Genomic DNA, 19,916 nt, shown 5'->3' on the forward strand with positions numbered 1-19,916 from the left:
CGAGCAACCACAAAACATGACATCCTGCACCGCATCATTATTTATTTAACAAAAACAAAACCAACTAAGCTAAACCAGAGTACAGTGCAAGTAGCAACCAGGTGCTGTTAATCAAATGTACTTGATGAACTGATCCATCAGCAAGTGTGAGCACCTCTATAAAAGCAGAAGTTTGGGCACTTTGCTGATCTGGGGCATTTGGGCGTCCTATCTACAAAAAGGACTACATCTCAGTCTCATCAAGCCTAAATTATCAAAGTTTTATGACAGAGTAATTAGAAAAAAAAAACAGAATTAAATGTAAGGCCATTTGTCTGACAGCTAAAACTTGACAAAAACTGGTTCATGCAACAAAACGCTGGTTTTAAGACAGCCAGCAAATCTACAACTGAATGGCTGTAAAAGAAAATAATTAAGGTGTTGCAATGGCCCAGTCAAAGCCCAGATGCTGCAGTGGGACCTCACGAGAACTACAAATGAAGCAACTACCTGCAAAGCTCAATGAACTGAAGCAATGCTGTAAAGAGGGGTGGGCAAAACAATGATGATGTGGAAATTGATACAAGTGATTCAGAAAATGATTACATCAAGTTACAAACTACTGAATCATGAAGTTTACTTCAGTCTAAACTGAAACTGACGTAGACCAAGGGTGGGTCTTTGCTGGGGTAAAAAGTATAAACGTTTTTGGTGAAAGGCACCAAGAGAAAGATGTAACCAGTCTGAACTCATATAGTTTATAGGTCATTTTACACAAACACAGAAAATTACCTCATCAAGTTTGGTTTGATCGCAGGGGAAGGAGAACGTAAAACCCAAAGGTAAAGATGCTCCTTTCATGCCCATGTATTCCAAAAAGTCAGCTATGCAGTCCACAATATGGTTGAACAGCTAGAAAAAAAACCAAACAAAAAAACAAAATTAAAAGGAATATTATAAGGTATAAGTACAAATAAGTACAAAGCATCACTTTTGCAAACATCCACAGTACTGTGCTTTGACATGGCAAGTTTTTAACCAACATTTGGCCTTAATTTAGCTCTTAATCACAAGTAGCTTCCTGTTAGTCAGTTTCAGTTGAAGCACTACCTCTTCCCCTGTGCCTTGCATGATTTCCTGTGGGATACTGTAGATCTTCTGTTGCATATCCACACTGCGTTTTGTTCCACTTCTCACTCGCACCAGAAGCACTCGAAAGCTGGAGCCTCCAAGGTCCAAAGCCAAGAAATCGCCATGTTCTGTCCAGGTATAAAAGACATTAACTCATTATATTTAAAAAAAAGAAAAGAAAAAAGAAACCTTGTGTCAAAAGCAAGCCAGAGCTTGGGGGAGGTGGGGTTAAACCTACCTGATCCGTCGGGAGTGGATCGGACATAAGTGGGAAGCATCTTGATGCTGGCCTGCTTGTGGGTTTGCTTTGACAGACCTCGGGTCATCTCCTCGCTGAATCGCCTCTTTACCTCCAGCAGCTGTTCGCGACTCAAGCGCAGCGTGTCGAGGATGTGCTGCCGGTCAGCATTTTGGTTGGCAAGTCGGAAGGCCACCGCAGTCACCATAGCTGCACCCTTCCCACTACCATCCTGTGACTGCAAAAAACGCACATCGCAGTCGGGTACAAGTCGACGAACCATTTTGTTGAGCCTCCTGGAAAACCTAGAAAAGACACACATTTGGTTAAGTCCCCATGGTTTCTGTCTTCTGTTGTTCCTTTTTCGCTTGTACACATGATACCCAAACAACTTGCTCTGTTGTGTTTTGATCTTTTTTTTTTTTTTTTTTTTTTTACATTGAAGCTGCTCTACACCAGACAATAATCAGGAACATCATCTATGGGCATTTCCTTCTTCAGAGATTAACATTGTGTAGCCACTTCTTATACCTGAGTATATCATGCTTATGATTTTTGCCAAGGAACACACACACACACACACAGAATCATTTTTTTCATACACACTGTGCACTTTAACTGATGAACCTGGTGACATTTCCACTAGATATATTTGATCAGCAAACCTTTTAAATTTAAAATGAACATCTTTTGACCCTGTGTCGCACAAATACAATCAGCTGTGCCCATTAACGTCTTGAACACACCCTCCTTGTCAGTTAACCCCCCCCCCACACACACACACACACACACACACACACACACACACACACACACAATGACAAGCTGTATATTTTATAGATTATCATTTTTAGTTACACTAAAAGCAGCGCATAATCAAGCCAGCTAGGAAACCTGGAAAAGGTAAGTGGCAGGCAATTCAGCTTGCAGCAATTTTCCTTTAAGAAAAAAGGGGGGCAGAAAGATAAGGACTCAGTTTAAGAGCACAATTTCTTATAGATGGATTTTTCTCTGCTATAAGTGAACTTGATGATGCTCCTTTATCATGTATACATCCTTCCAGCATTCAGTCTTTAAACTGTTTGTCTGACTTATTTATATAATCACACAGCGCAAATACAGTGGGGCAAAAGTATTTAGTCAGCCACCGATTGTGCAAGTTCCCCCACTTAAAATGATGACAGAGGTCAGTAATTTGCACCAGAGGTACACTTCAACTGTGAGAGACAGAATGTGAAAGAAAAATCCATGAATCCACATGGTAGGATTTGTAAAGAATTTATTCGTAAATCAGGGTGGAAAATAAGTATTTGGTCAATAACAAAAATACAACTCAATACTTTGTAACATAACCTTTGTTGGCAATAACAGAGGTCAAACGTTTACTATAGGTCTTTACCAGGTTTGCACACACAGTAGCTGGTATTTTGGCCCATTCCTCCATGCAGATCTTCTCGAGAGCAGTGATGTTTTGGGGCTGTCGCCGAGCAACACGGACTTTCAACTCCCACCACAGATTTTCTATGGGGTTGAGGTCTGGAGACTGGCTAGGCCACTCCAGGACTTTCAAATGCTTCTTACGGAGCCACTCCTTTGTTGCCCGGGCGGTGTGTTTTGGATCATTGTCATGTTGGAAGACCCAGCCTCGTTTCATCTTCAAAGTTCTCACTGATGGAAGGAGGTTTTGGCTCAAAATCTCACGATACATGGCCCCATTCATTCTGTCCTTAACACGGATCAGTCGTCCTGTCCCCTTGGCAGAAAAACAGCCTCATAGCATGATGTTTCCACCCCCATGCTTCACAGTAGGTATGGTGTTCTTGGGATGCAACTCAGTATTCTTCTTCCTCCAAACACGACGAGTTGAGTTTATACCAAAAAGTTCTACTTTGGTTTCATCTGACCACATGACATTCTCCCAATCCTCTGCTGTATCATCCATGTGCTCTCTGGCAAACTTCAGACGGGCCTGGACATGCACTGGCTTCAGCAGCGGAACACGTCTGGCACTGCGGGATTTGATTCCCTGCCGTTGTAGTGTGTTACTGATGGTGACCTTTGTTACTTTGGTCCCAGCTCTCTGCAGGTCATTCACCAGGTCCCCCCGTGTGGTTCTGGGATCTTTGCTCACCGTTCTCATGATCATTTTGACCCCACGGGATGAGATCTTGCGTGGAGCCCCAGATCGAGGGAGATTATCAGTGGTCTTGTATGTCTTCCATTTTCTGATGATTGCTCCCACAGTTGATTTTTTCACACCAAGCTGCTTGCTTATTGTAGATTCACTCTTCCCAGTCTGGTGCAGGTCTACAATACTTTTCCTGGTGTCCTTCGAAAGCTCTTTGGTCTTGGCCATGGCGGAGTTTGGAGTCTGACTGTTTGAGGCTGTGGACAGGTGTCTTTTATACAGATGATGAGTTCAAACAGGTAACGAGTGGGGGACAGAAAAGCTTCTTACAGAAGACGTTACAGGTCTGTGAGAGCCAGAGATTTTCCTTGTTTGAGGTGACCAAATACTTATTTTCCACCCTGATTTACGAATAAATTCTTTACAAATCCTACCATGTGAATTCATGGATTTTTTTTTCACATTCTGTCTCTCACAGTTGAAGTGTACCTCTGGTGCAAATTACTGACCTCTGTCATCATTTTAAGTGGGGGAACTTGCACAATCGGTGGCTGACTAAATACTTTTTTGCCCCACTGTATGTGGCTGTTCACTGAGATCACCTCCCTGAGACTTGCCTTTATGCTCTTATATTCTTTGTCTCAGGGACATGCAGGCACACAGAATGAGTAGTAAAAATGTGATTTGAAGTGACAAACACAGCCACAGTCACTCCACAGCTACAGTAAAAGGTGCCAGTGACACAGATCAAAGTCATGAATGTGTTGGCGAGACCAACATAACAGAAGTGATTCACTTACTCTGGATGATTCTTGTAAACAGAGCCATCCACTCCAATAGTGACACGCAACTTCTCAGCAGCTTTGTTATCCCGGATCTGTCGCAGCACTGATGCTAGAGAGGAAGCGCACAGGTGTGCGGCCCGTGTGGATACAATCTGACACACCCTCCGAGTTGCTATGCAGTCCTCAACCGACGGGTCCAGCCCCAGGCCACGAAGTATCTTCTCAGCACTAGCAATACCTTCCTCATCTCTGCAGGAAGGAAAGTGAAGAAATTAATGTGAAGAATAGAAGAAGAGCTTGAGGACAGAATTCTTACCCTCCCCCATAAAAACGTCGTTTTATTTTAAGTACGTGCCAAGTGTTTTTTAAAAGGGCAAGACATTTTTAACACAGCTGTTCCAAACAGCCTAGATTATTATAGATGCTCACATTATTTTACTTTGCATACGGAAACATAATGATTTCACAAAAAAACAAAAACTAACAGCTTCAAAATTATTAGCCTCCATGCTAATAGCTAGTTGCATATACAACTACATATTTCCTTTGCAAATCTTTTAAGCTCCTCCACATTTTATGTTTTTCTGGCATGGATCTTAGTCTTTAGTTCATCCCACAGATTTTCAATTTTGATTCAGCTCAGGGCTTTATGTAGGCCAGTCAGGAAGAGTCACTTTGTTTGTCTGGAGGTAGTTCTCCAACAGGAGAGATGTGTGTTTTGGGTTGTGGTGTTTGGAGACAAAGGGAGGATCTCAGCTTTGGTGCTTGCTGCTACAGGTTTGTTTTTTCCAAAATCTGCAGATATCCTTCTTCATGATTCCTTCCACCTTGATGAGATTCTCAGTTCCAGACAAACGAAACAATCACAAGCATAACACTCCCACCATCGTGTTTCAGTGTGGGGAAGGTGTTCTTTGGGTTGTACGCCTCTTCCTTCTCTATCCTCAACCTTCACAGCACATTTTTAATTACTAGCATATAATCTCTGCCCACTGCTTTTGAACATTCAAACTCAGAATTTAACTTATTAATGAAGACCTATTAATAGATTATTTACCAGAAAGCAATAAAGGAATAATAAACTTTCAGGAAATGGACTGTGTGTTCTGTGAGATGGTCTGGGTTTCTCTTCCCTGCATGCTGTACTTCTACTTTGCTGTTGGGGAAGATTTCTGTTCAAGAATCTTTGAAAGACCCACTAAACATGTATTTGGTGTTAAACATCACTTGTTCACCTCTTTAGCTATAAATAACTAATATTTTGACTCAATCCACCCAAAAAATAAACATAAAAATAAAAAATCTAGCGAAACAGGAGCGATGGCAATTATATGCAAATAGAGCCATGTGAGGACGTTTACACAAGACTTTATGCAGTTCACCCCATTATTTAGTGATGTCTGAAACAACTTTCAGCCACAATAACTTGAAGCAGGGTTCCACAGTTAAACAAATTATAATCTCAAGTTTGGCTTCCTACAATTAAATGAATATGAGTGATCATGCATTAAAATGTATATAAAGTAATGCCCTGTTGATTTCATTTTGTTGAAAGTTTTGGTGAATAAGAAGGACTACTTTGATACAAATATGTGAACAGATGTGAAAGGAGTGTGAATTATAATATTATTGTTCACTAAATACTCGTGATTGTCATTTTGGCCCTAACTTGAATTAATTGTGTTGTGTGTGACTTTATCACTCTCTCTTGTCATTGTGTCATTTTGGCTCTTCTTTAAAATGTTGCTTCAGTTCATTGCAGTGTGGGAGCACTCATTTATGCAACACTTTCTTAGCGTCTTGATGCATTCTCAATCATCCAGGAAAGTAAATCTCCAAAAGTTGATTCTGTTCATCTGGACGTAGCGTTTTGTGGGAGAAACGTTTCGTCACTCATCCAAGTGACTTCTTCAGTCTCAGCTGACTGCAGGTTTGCCCAATCTTATAAACAGTACATTTTGCAGTACAGTAAATTTGAATACATTTGCATAATGACATTATGCAAACGTACTGTTTATAAGATTGGGGAACCTGCAGTCAGCTGAGACTGAAGAAGTCACTTGGATGAGTGACGAAACGTTTCTCCCACAAAACGCTACGTCCAGATGAACAGAATCAACTTTTGGAGATTTACTTTCTTTCAGTCAGATTTACAGAATTTCAGTCAGGCTGAGGTCTGGGCCATTACAACACCTTGATTCTTTGCCTTTTTCACCATTCTGTTAGAGATTTCTTGCTGTGATTGGGCTCCTGTTGCATGAATGAGTTTCATCCGAATGGTGAATGGACTGGTTATTATCTATCCATCCATCCATCCATTCGCTTCCGCTTATCCTTTTCAGGGTCGCGGGGGGTGCTGGAGCCTATCCCAGCTGTCATAGGGCGAGAGGCAGGGTACACCCTGGACAGGTCGCCAGTCTGTCACAGGGCCAACACACAGGGACAGACAACCATTCACACTCACATTCACTCGCACATTCACACCTAGTGGCAATTTGTATTATCCAATTAACCTATCCCCACAAGCTGCATATCTTTGGACGGTGGGAGGAAGCCGGAGTACCCGGAGAGAACCCACGCAAACACGGGGAGAACATGCAAACTCCACACAGAAAGACCCCGGCCTGATGGTGGAATTGAACTCAGGACCTTCTTGCTGTGAGGCAACAGTGCTAACCACCGTGCCACCGTGCTGCCCCTGGTTATTATCTACTGCTTATATAATGCATACATTCACACTCCGATGCATCGGAGAGCAATTTGGAGTTTGTGATGCAGAAGGCAGGATGCAGTCAGGGATCGAACCATCAACCTTCCAATTAGTACATGACCTGCTCTACCTCCTGACTACAGCCAGCCCACCCAACCTATGCAACTTTAAAAACGTCAGCAGTGTTGCCATGTTATTTTTAGACTGACGTCCAATGGAGCTATAATTGTTCAGCCTTTTTTTTGTGCTGTCATGAACTTTAACATTTAACAGACTAATTCAGGTCTGCAGAGTGTCAGATGTAGCTCTTGGTTGTTCGGCAGTTTCGATGAGCATCTTAATTCCTGGCATAGCTCGTTGCTACTAACATAATGTTCAACAGGTTTGCACTTAATCCGCCATCTGAGAGATATCACAGTGTCAAGGTGCAGATGTGCACACACACACACAAAGAAAAACTAACTTGTCATTCTCGATTGCATAGATGTGGCTGGTACTGAAGTGTCCGGTGGTGAGGAGCTCTGACGTAGTCTTGCCCTGAAACAGCAGCTGTGATCTGGCCATCTTTACCAAGATGAGACGTACCAGTTCCCCCATGTACATCCCACTAATCATCTTCTCAAACCTGCATGCAACATGAAAAAAAGAGAAGCAAAACAATGTGATATACATATATTTATAAAATATGATGAGCTCTATTTATGTACATCTACACACAGTGTTGGGGAGTAACGGAACACATGTACCGCCGTTACGTATTTAACATACAAAATATGAGTAACTGTATTCTGTTACAGTTACCGTTTAAAAAGGTGGTATTTAGAATACAGTTACTTTGCTGAAATTAAGGGATTACATGGCGGTATTTTCCTGTTTCATATGTTCGGCTATGCTCTCTCTATTTTTGGTTTCCACGCCCCAAACAAAACACGCATTAAGAGGCTCTAATGCCTGTGTCTCAATCTCGCGGCCCATGTCACCCCTACTTGCGGCCCGCATAATGACGTAAAGAAATATTTTAAAAAATGATTCACAAAAATGATTTAATATGCAGGCAGAGTGTTACAGGCATAGCCCTAAAGAATGTAGCCTCATGGGCAGTGTAGTCTGTGCTGCACGGAGAATGCACTGCCATACCCGTTATGTGTCTGTGAGCGTGAGGAGGGAGAAAAAGGAGAGTGGAAAAGTACAAGTTGTCACCGAGCAGAAACGGGAGCTGGAAGCATGTAAATATAATAATAACCACTGCAGCCAAAAAGAGAGCCTGACGAGCCCAGTTGTAAGTAAGCTATTAAGACTCGACTGTACACTGTGTTCGTGTTTTCCTCAGAAACAAAAAGTTCCGTTGGAGCAGCCTTTCAACGCCTCTCTCTGTCTCTCGCTAGCAAACTTGAACCACACAATAAAGTAAAGCTAGTTTTCAGCTACGAGCCCGACACGGAACCCGACGTAATAGCCAGAGGTCCCTTTACTACGGTTTGGAGCCGCGGACCTGTTTTATATACGAGATCACTGCAAAAGGTGCAGCCTTACCTAATGTCCACCTTACTGTTACTCATTTTATATTAAGATTTAAACATCTAGTTGGTATTGGTATGGCGAGTAACCTTCAGTAATAGTAATAAATCACACAGCAATCACACAGGTCTCTCTTGGAAATGAGATTTTTAATCTCAATGAGATTTTTTTACCTGGATAAATAAAGGATTAATAAAGCAATAGTACATTCATGTAGTTGTAAAAAAGCATGATAATATATTAAGTAATCCAAAGTATTCAGAATACATTACTCTCATTGAGTAAGCAGCACATAACAAAGCTGTTCCCAAATTAAATGCTGAGGTAAACTGCCTTTCCAGCAGAGTATTATTTTTATGTTTTTAGACAAACAAATAACAATGTTTGACAAGTGTGAGACAGTCAGAACTACAAAGATTTTAATAAATAAACTGTCAAAAGTTTGATTTTTGTTTTAGAATTACATGGTAATAATGATCCACCAATTAGGCATTAAAGTCATTCGTTGAAGTATATAAACTGTTTAATCTCTCTGTGACGCACTGCATGCTTTATTGTGACTGGAAATTAAGGTCACGCAAACTTAAATCCGTCACCTAACTCTATTAAACCCTGTCTGGGCCCAGACCTCTTATTGAGGTTTCTCATGTGATATCAAGAGCTGTCCACTATACTGGATGTGATACAACCACTGGTTGCTAGGGAAAAATGTGCTTTTCTGACAGGTTGCCAATGGTTCCTGCAGGTTGATGGCTGTCGCTGGGTGAAATCAGTTGCAAAGAAGGTGCTGCACCAAAAACCTCCCTGCAGGTCACCTTTAGTTTTTCATGTTTGTCTGCAAATACTCCAACAACTAGCCAAGCAGCAGTAAAACTTAAAGAAACATAAACCAGAAATAGTTAGCTGTGCCTTTTGAAATTTGCCGGCTGCAGTGCTGAAGGGCTCCATTTCCAGTTTGCATCGCATTTTTCATTTTCACTGATACTCTGAAAGCAGCTGGCCAGTATTAGCAGAGCCGAATATTCATTTTTCCCTCACGACCGGTGGTTGCCAGATGGTCATGGACCAATCTCTAGGCCTGTGTGACTGAAGCCTTATTCACTTGAACCTACATGATTGTCACATGTCCACATGTCTGCAAAACCGCAAATGTTCCAGGACATACTGACTTTTTTGACAGAACTCTGAATTAGTATATGAAAAAGGTTATTTACATAATATCAGCAACAACATCAACAAAGGTGAAGCAGTCAGACAAAGTATTTCAATATGCCCACATGAATGGAAATCAGAGAGAGTCGCTTCTAATTCAAACCCGCCTGCCTGTGAAGCCACCAGCGTGGGATGTTTTATCTAATACCAAGTCGTGTGAGAACAAACACACTCACAGCTGCTTGCCAGGGTTGAATGAGCCTGCGTCCAGCTCCCGGTCAATGTCAGTGCGTAGGTCCTCCAGGGCCCCGTCGTCCCCAAAAGCACCCCACTCAGTATTTACACACATCCGCCCCTCGTCACCATCCAGAACACCAATGTTCCTCATCTGCTCCATGTAGCAAGCGTTGGTCCCCGTTCCTTGAGAAAAGAGATTTCACTGCAACAACTCTGTCAGTAACTATATAACGACTAACTGAGAGGTCGGCTGGGCTTAGTGGGCACATTTAAGATTACACTTACAAGATGAGTGTGAAAGCACCTGTGCTCACTTCTCTCCTCTAGTTTGTATATATTTTTACAATACAAGTTACAAATATAATACTATAACAATAATATCACACTTTGCAGCAGAAACTGCATCTGAATGAAATCCATTAAAGGAAAAATTAAATAGAGATGAATAAGAAACTTCAGCAGGGAAATTTCTTTTTTTGAGTGCAACAGTGAGGTGCCACATGTTCTGGCCTTCAGCATTAAAAGATTTTTTTTTTCATGAACATCGATATTTTTACCCAAGAAGAAAACAGTTCATCCATTAGGATGCAGTTTAATGGGTGTTACATCACTGTTGTGTGGTAGAAGTCTCACTGAGCCTCATAATCCATTTATAGTCACTGTTACATTAGACTTACCTACAATGAGGCCAACTTCACAGTGACGGTCATCAAAGCCACAGGTCATCATGGTTCCCACTGTGTCATTGACCACAGACACAATGTCAATGTCAAAGTCCTGCAATGAGAATCTGTTTATTAAAACAAGCTTTCATTTGAATTCACTACTTCTTGCATCACAGTATTTTGGATTTACTTCAGCACTTCATTTTGTTTAATTTACTACACTGAAATCAATCTTTAAGTTTTTATGAGGACATTATGCAGGTGTTTTATCTAAACGTGTTTTCTTGCTGAGGTTTGCTGAGGACATTTGTTTAGTTATTGTGGATGACCTTCCATACTTATAGCTGGAAGTATCATTGATATCTTTAATAGGCACAATGCAGCAGCTCATGCTGTCATTACCCCAGGTCACCTGCACAAGACGCATGTAGTGTTAGCCTGCACAAAAAGATCTTTTCTTCCAAGTTATTAGAGCCTGAGCATTCACATTGCGAAGGCTCTATTGTATCTGCTCCATTTATTTAATATCAGTCCTCCCTTAGAGTACACGATTTGCATACGAGCTCCAACCAGGATGCTCTTTGGCACTGTGTGTTCACGTAGAAACCAAAGCAAACTCTCACATTGTACCATTTGTACTTTTTTACCATTTGCTGCTCCAAAAGAGCCAGTGTGAATTACTTGTAAGTTTGTTGTCAACAGACACTAAATATCTTGTTTGAGGTGAGCCAAGCCTCGCGTATACTCAGAATTCACCATAAACTCTAGTTTTGGCACTGGGTTCAGTCCTTACTCCTTTTCCCCATGTATGCATGCTCATGAAGATGATTCATAAAGCCCCTGGATACATGAAAATTATCAACTTGCATGGACATGTTTGCATTGTGGCAGATGTATAGCAGAACAAGTCAGGCTGGTGGTTTGCATTTGTCTACTCATGTTGTTCTGAGTCTTTCCAATACTTCAGCCAGCTTACTGAAGAAATTAGAAAGGCTTTGAGAAGTGATGGTTGATCTGCTCATCTGCTCTGTTATATGCTCTTCATCATCCAACCAATGACAAGGAGTCAGTGGTTGAATGATTTTGACCACTGCCAAGATGGGCATGCTTCTTCTTGACTTGTGGGATTTAACGATTAGAACGATTTGGTCATGAAACAGTGGAGTAAAACGAGCACGCTTGCCTTGTGGTGTCAGGCGTGTTTTGAGATCATGTTGCAAAGTTTCCTCACACTATAATCAGACAGGATGAGAGAAACAACACCTCTACACTGAGTTTCTCATGTGTGCCCAAGTCTATCTTTTCCTGCAGGTTGAGGAATAAGCACTGATGAACCACATTATTAGGTACACCTGTTCAAACTCCTGTTAATGCAAATATTCAGTGTGCCAACGATGCTAATGTATTAGCTGCTTAACCATAGCATAGTTGTGCCAGGCTGACTGGTCAGAGGTTACAGTTTACACAGCAAAGCTTAAAATCTGATATATTGTCTAATGGTTTGGGTTTTTTCCCGGGACATGAAACATAAAAAGATTTTTCTACTATGTGTTACGTGTAATTATTTAGCAGTCCTCACTTAATTAGTGAATTAATTACATCTACAGCAGTGTTTCCCAACCACTGTGCTGCGGCAAATAGGATTGCCGTGAGAAATGATCAGGTGTGCTGTGGAAGATTATCTGGTTCCACCTGATTAGTACACCGAGCGGCTGGTGTGAGTCACGGGCAGAACAACTACAATGTCTTCCACTAGAGGGCAGTACAACGACCTGCTCTAATTAATCGGTTGCCAACTGCCAGTAAAACAGAAGAAGAAGAAGAAGAAGACAAAGAAGAAATTGCATAAAGTCACACTGTGAGTGAGACAACGCAGCGTGTAATAGCAATAAATAAATATTTGAAAAGAAAAAGTAGTCATTCTGACCTGGTCCTGGAGAAAATTCAGACCCAGATGAAGGCCCTAGCATGAGTAGTGGTCAGATGAAAGCAAAAAAGGTATACTGGGGACAAAGCAAGCCAATTCCACTATCCCTGGTGCGCAGGGAAAAATGATCAATATGCTTTTTGTGACATTTTTGTTTGGTGGTGTGCCATGTGATTTTTCTAATGTGAAATATGTGCTGTGGCTCCAAAAGGTTGAGAAACACTGATCTACAGCAGTGGTCCCCATGCATTTTAGCACCACGGACCAGTTTATGTCCGATAATATTTTCACGGACCGGACTTTAAGGCGTTGCGGATAAATACAACAACAACAAAAAAACAAAAAAAAAAAAAACAAACCGGTACCGGTACCGAAAAACAAAGATTTCTTCATAACACACGGGCAAAGATCCAGGGAAACAGAGCTAACGATAAATATGATTTAAAAACATAAATAAATAACGTTAAAAACCCTGAAAACCATACATTTCACACCCGAGCCTCAACTCTTGCAGCCCGGTAATAAACGACTCACGGACCAGTGGTTGGGGACCACTGATCTACAGTATATCTGTCTCAACTTTCTGTTGTATTCCTGCTGTTTCAAAAATGATACAAACAGGAACGCTGCACAGTGCCCTCTGGTGGACAAAGTATGAAAAACCAACATTCATAACATGGTTGAAGGGTGTTTCTCCCATCTTGTCCTTACAACCTTTCATAAAGAGTTGTAAATGAGTTTAAAGAAGGGTGGAGTTTTCTGCTCTACACACTGTGGGCCTCTTGTTACTTGCTAGTTAAACTTCCTTTAAACACCACAGTAGCTGAGGTATTGTTGCTGATCCCTGATCCATCCCTGTATGAACACAGTATGCCCACCTTCTGATGGCTGCTTCCCACACATTAACATGTCATGTTTCAAAGCTCAGATCATCCTAAATTCGTTTTCTTGAATATGACACTGATTTCACTGTACCCAAATGGCCTCCACAGTCGCAGATCTCAATCGAATAGAGTAACTATGGGAATGCAGGAGAACAGAACTTTGCATTTCAGATATGTAGCCGGGAAATCTGGAGAAACTGTGATGATATCACGGGAGTGCAGACCAAAATGTTTCCTGACGATTGCTGAATCTATGCCATCAAGAATTAAGTTCTGAAAGCAAAAGGACGTCCAAACTAGTACTACTAAGGTGTGCCTAACACAGTGGCAAGCCAGTGAATGTAACTGCAGCTACACTTAATTAGCACTGTTTCAATACCTTTCCAAATGTTCAAGTCTTTATAAATTTGGATAATTACCCCTCTTTTCTTGATGGATTTTCTCAGAAGGCTGACCACGTCCTGTCCTTCCACCCCACTTGACCTGAAGCCTTTAGTCCAAGACATCAAAACAGCCTGCAGATGGAAAAAAACAACAACAGGACAAGTCAATTAAAAAATAATTTCATGATATATTGCTCAGAGTTGTTACACACCTCATCAACTCACAGAATGCTTGAGTGAATCAACCAAGTGATTTACAAATCACCTAAAATCTGAAACATACTTCACCACTGGCTGTAAGAGTCCCCAACTCAGGTGGCAACGCACACTGTGTTAATAATAACTGAACCTGACAACGACTAAATGCTAACTCTTCCCTGTAAAATATGGACATTTAAAACAGCAAAGTAAATAAACAGCCGGTGGTAATTACTCTATAAATCAAAGATAAACATTTATCTTTTTATAAAGTTCCACAACACAGCCTGGTCTGGGACATGAAAGCTGCTCATTCTAACCAGCATTCATTCAGAGAAAAATTAATGAGTATTATCAATAAGAAATTTCAAGCTGGAAGGATTATATTCAGCCCAGAGAGAGTCCACCATGAAGACTTTTAAAATATGTTCACAGTCCAAGCTGATGATGGATCAGTTTGATTTGTGTTGAGGTCATGTGTGAACATGACAGTGAACATGTTACCTCAGGTGACACATTCAGAGCAGGGCTGTGTGCATCACAGGCAAAAGGAGACTGTGACCTTTCTATTGATGGCATGATTTCAGATTTTGAACTCAGCACAACACTGTGAAACTTCGTGTTTCCCATTTATTTTTTTATCTGTTAGTCATCAAGTACAAACTACAGACGAATACGAAACAGGAAAGGTCACTCAGCAACTGGCAGCTAGTAATAGAAAAAAAGCCAGAGTAATTATCTGCTAACTAATAATTTCTCTTTTAAAATGTATGAACTTTGTAAATCTTGTAAAAAAATTAATAAAATGAAATGAAAAACAGAAGACTGAATGCCTCCTCTGTCTGCTGTAACCAGTTTTACTGCATATTTTTAAAACAGCCACAAAAACTTGTGACCATCTTCACTGTAAAAACAGGTTTGTACATTAAATCTAAAATAATATAACAGACAGCATTAAAGTACCAAGTCTCAGCTGTAATATATGCAAAACTGTGTCTGAAAGTACTGGAACAGTTTGGTCACTAAAACCTTAGGAAGCTGCGTGTCGTTTCAACATATGTTTATGGACAAAGGTGCTCACCTGTGGGTTCAAGCTGAGTGAGTGTTGGATATTAGGCTGTGGTGGAGTTATCTGTCAATTTGAGAAGTGTAAAAAAAAAAAAAAAGTAAAAATGTGAAGAACAAATTGTCTAAAAAAATGTAAAAAAAATTATAAATAAATAAAAACAAATAAAAACCAAGAAAAAAAAAGAAAAATCTACAAGAAACATCAGTTTGTGTCATCTGTTGCACAAGGGTGCACAGACAAAGTAGAAAATAGCAAAAAGCTGAGGAAGTCTTCTCCATGGTGGACAAAAAAAAAACCCAAAAAAAAAAAAAAACCTTTTGAGTACACGGGGGGAAAAAAGCTCCTGAAGATGTACACTTAGGGCCAATTTACAAAAACATCCACCCTCCATAAACCGAATTTCTACTGATGAATTAAAATGAGCTTCCTTTAAAAAGATGGAAAGAGAAAAAACTGAATTGAAGGGGAAAAAAGTCTCATAACCCAAACCATTATTTTAAGTATAGAAGTGGTTTTGGAAAAGCATAGGAGGTTGGCTGTATGTCAAATTAGAACTGTGATATTGTCATTTATTGAATATTTCACTGCTGATGGAAGCAACAGGTAAAATGCACAATGACACAAAAGCATCGTGCGTGCTAAGAATCAGCTAGATTCTTTAAATATTATACAATTAAGCATTAAAAACATGTGGCCAGAGCAAACAAAGGGCTTTTTAGCATGATTGCTTTAAATTGCAGCACTTGCTGCTCAATTTAGAAACAAGGATGGAAACTCCAATATCAGTAAATGTTGAAGATGTTTGCAACTTATTGAGTGAAGTGAGCTGTCATAATAATGGCAAATGTGTTGTGTTAAAACTGTTACATATATCACACAGCTGTTCCCTTACTTACACAAACTGAGACTTGGCACTTTAATGTAGTAAAATAAAGAAATAAATCAACAAGAACACAAAGAGCAAGTGTCCAGATACTCACAGACTGGACCGCATCACTTTTTGCACAGGAAAAGAAGAGTTAGAAAGAATGCCAACGTAATAACCCAAGAAAAACAGCAGTGTGATGAAGCCCTCACTGACTGCTGCAAGTAAAAGCTGACAGCAGAGGACCATTAGAGAAACTTCACGCTATTTTCAATACCCTGAAAGAACAAAAAATAAAGGCCCAGTTCATGCAACAGCAGAGCAATGCTGCTCTCCGCATCCCCTTCTTCGTCCAGACAAGAAAGGTTATCAGATGACCAACCAAGCGTACAGACAAGACGTTTCTAAAAACCAGATATCTCCCTGCTACAGATAGGAGCCACAGATCTGGAAAGGCAACACTTTAAAGGAGATATCTAGGGGTGACCGTGGCTCAGGGGATTGGGAAGTTCTGTAACCGGAAGGTTGCCGGTTCGATCCCCCTGCTCTCTGGTCGTTGTGGCCAGAGGGGCCGATGGCGCAATATGGCAGCCTCGCTTCTGTCAGTCTGCCCCAGGTGTGGCTAAAACTGTAGCTTGCCTCCACCAGTGTGTGAATGTGAGAGTGAATGAATAGTGGAATTGTAAAGCGCTTTGGGTGCCTAGAAAAGCGCTATATAAATGCTAGATTTGGCACGATACCACTTTTTTATGTCCGATACTGATATCATAAATTTGGATATCTGCCGATACCGATATGAATCCGATATAGTGTGTTTTTTAATCATTTAAAACTTTTTTTTTTATATCTTGCTGCTTTTTGTATAAGTTAATACTCAAGTTAAAAAAAACAAAACAAAAACACTAAAGCTATTCTGTTATACCTGTATGCAAAAAATACACTGCACCCAAAATATTTCATAGTTCAGCAAAACTGATCAATCTAATAAACTTAAACCTACACCATCCTCCCTATTCTGGTATTTTAAAGAGTACTTAGCAGAAATATTAAGCAACCTAACCAATAGGGTTTTAAAACTCCCAGCAAAAAAAAAAAAAAAAGGGGGAACCCACCTCATGATGCTTAATCGACGTAATCAACTTTAATTTGATGCAGTGTGAAAAAAAAAAATGCACAGAAATCAATTATTTTTCAAGAATAATTAAATAGATTCAACATCTTTCTTCAACAGAATTGCAGACTGCACAGATGGTACCTTCCCAAAGGAAAAAGTACTATAGCTTACTAGGGTATATTAGACTTAACAGTTACTATATACAGTAATGGACTTCTATATATTTTACATCAAATTAAAACTTTGGGTGTAAGATTCAGATAATTATTTATTAAAAGCTAGACATTTTAAATGAGAATAAGAAAGAAAAGTATGTTTCTGTGCCCCCTTTTCCCTGTTCATGGCCTATCGCCCCCCCTGGCTACACTTTGCTAGATCCGCCCCTGCACAGTTACCAGCCGTCAGCTACATAGAAAAAGATCCTGGTGTAGAAAGTAATATTAAATGAATTCTAACAACAGCTTATCAAGGTTAAGCGTGCTGCTGTTGTTCAGCCACTGGTTTCCTCTTTCTGGAGCGAAGTGGGCCAAAAACAAACAAGAGAGACGGACTCTCGACAGAAAAGCCGATCAGCTGATCATTAATCAGTTTCACGATTGAAGTAGCAGCAAGAAGAGGCAGTCGCTCCATATATCGGTTGTTTAGCTTAACGTGGGAATGCTTTACAAACATTCAGAGATGAACTTACACACTTGCTTTACTTCTCTGTGGGATAACTTCATCGGAGATGAAATGCTGGTTTGGTAGGGAGGCTACAAATACACACAGCCGCTCTATCACGTGACCACACTGCTCAGATGTGCTACGGTTATGAGCCGAGTTACGCCGTGTTGCAAGTTTTGTGAGGTGCTTTTTTGATATTTAATGGATCGATTACATTTTTTATTTCTCTCCGATATCCGATCCAGTAATTTACGTCAGTATCGGACCGATACGATACGTAATATTGGATCGGTCCATCTCTAATAAATGCAATCCATTAATCCATTAATATATCTGCTACCATACTTTAGATATAAAGTATGGTAGCAGTTTGAACTTCTGAAGAGGTCAAAAACAAAAATCTGACTCATTCAGAAACAACTAAAATGCCAAACTTGAAATGGTAACAGTAATTGTGTTATTTTATCATTAATTTATTTTAAACAATTTCAACTCTTTATATATCTAAACACAGAAAAAAAAGAGTTCTACTTAAACAGAAATACAAGAAAGAAATTAACTGAATTGAATCTTTATTGAAATCCATCCAAATCTGTGATTTGAGGGCAGAACTTTTAAATCACTCACCTCATCCAACTTAGTCTGCTGGCAGGGAAACGAGAAGGTGAAGCCCAGAGGAAGCTTTTTGTCCTTCATGCCCATCTTGTCCAGATAGTTAGCCAGACAAGCAGCTATGTGGTCAAAAAACTACAAGAGAAGAAAGGTCAATTTTCTTATTAACTGCAAGATAAAAAATTGCATCTTTAATTTTCCATACATGTGTGCATTGTTCATCCAACTAGCAATGCTGCTGGTGTAACGAACCATGTGATACATTATTACGAGTCCTGAAGCCGTTTAAATCCTACTAACATCACTATACATCACTTCATCACATCTTTGCTATGGCAATTGTAAACAACATCTCAACTCAGGCATGCAATAAAGAAAGCTTTCAAAGGACTTTACAGTTCAACACCTTGAATTAAGTAGCTTGTAGAAGCACAAGTAGGAGCAATAAGCTGAAGTAATAGTTTCCTGTGTGACTTTATCAACATTTTTGTGGAGGAATTTCGTCCCACTCTACTTTACATTGGCATTCCTTTATGCACAGCTCAAGACTACAGTTTGGTCCATTTCAAAACCTTGACTCTTTTTCAGGCATTTTGTTGGAAATTTCCAGCTGTTTGTGGGATCATTGTCCTGCTGCAAGTTTCAGCCGAGCTTTAGCTGTCAGACAGATGGCCTCACTTTTGACTCTTGAATACTTTGGTATACGGAGGAGTTCATGGCTAACTCAATGACTGGAAAGTGCCCAGGTCCTGTTGCTGCAAAACAAGCCCACATCAAGCCCAATGCTTGACGGTGGTATAATGGTGTTATTGCTGATGTGTCTGGTTTTTGCCAAACGTGGCACTGTGTATTATGGCAGAACTTCTCCTTTTTTGTTTTCATCGGACCAAAGGACATTGCTACGCATTTACAAATACCTGCATGGAAAAGTTCTTAATCTGCACAAAAAATGGCTTAACACGCAAAACCACTGTGAGATTTTGACAAGTGAGCAACATCCAATTTTGCTCTTGCAACCATGTTAAACTCATTCTAATACAACAGCTTTGTGTTTGTTGCCTGCAGTCTGCATCATTTTAAAGACTTTTGTTCAAATTTCCTAAAGAAAAACACATCCATTCATTTGTTTGTACACATAGTTAGAGGCACTTTTAAATGTAATCATAAAGTACAAACAAATCCAGGTACAAGTATATTTATAAACACCAGGTTTATTTATGATTTATCTACAGTTTTGTGCGAACACACATGAGTAAATATGTTTTATTGCTCCATGTTTGTTTTAAACAGAAGAGCTTTTCTACTGATAATCTTTCCAAAGAAGTCATACTTGTTCAGTCTTTTTCTAACTGTACTGACACAAACTTTAACATTTAACATGCTAAATGAGCCCTGCAGAGTCTGGCATGTAGCTCTTAATAAACAGTGGCATGAATCTGCTAGGAAACCCACTCCTGGGAAGATTGTGGCCCTGTGTTAACACACACCTGGTTCCTCCACAGCAGAAAATTCTCAAAACTTCTGCTTTTATGGAGAAACAATTAAATAAGCACATTTGATTGGTTTGCAGTAATGCTCTCCTTTAATGCTCAGTAGTATGATGTTAAATGCAAAGCAAAATTACACAACATTAAAATAAAACGCGAGGATTTTTTTGT

General features: G+C 40.1%; 1 protein-coding gene across 1 annotated transcript in view; it reads right to left on the bottom strand.

The window, feature by feature from the left end:
- The window catches only part of hk2 (hexokinase 2), a 43,307-nt gene that overhangs the window by 13,461 nt on the left and 9,930 nt on the right, over positions 1-19,916 (bottom strand). Inside the window, exons 4-12 of the mRNA XM_085424791.1 lie at positions 18,274-18,393; positions 13,774-13,869; positions 10,556-10,655; positions 9,878-10,061; positions 7,435-7,596; positions 4,277-4,510; positions 1,349-1,653; positions 1,090-1,238; positions 772-891 (exon numbers count right to left, since the gene is read on the bottom strand). Of these exons, the coding sequence (XP_085280917.1) occupies positions 772-891; positions 1,090-1,238; positions 1,349-1,653; positions 4,277-4,510; positions 7,435-7,596; positions 9,878-10,061; positions 10,556-10,655; positions 13,774-13,869; positions 18,274-18,393 (1,470 nt within the window). The remainder of the gene's footprint in view (positions 1-771; positions 892-1,089; positions 1,239-1,348; positions 1,654-4,276; positions 4,511-7,434; positions 7,597-9,877; positions 10,062-10,555; positions 10,656-13,773; positions 13,870-18,273; positions 18,394-19,916) is intronic.

The sequence above is a fragment of the Rhamphochromis longiceps genome, linkage group LG12 (assembly GCF_057381845.1).
Source record: "Rhamphochromis longiceps isolate RC_006_pf linkage group LG12, R_longiceps_female_GT1.1, whole genome shotgun sequence".
Taxonomy (NCBI): Eukaryota; Metazoa; Chordata; class Actinopteri; order Cichliformes; family Cichlidae; genus Rhamphochromis; species Rhamphochromis longiceps.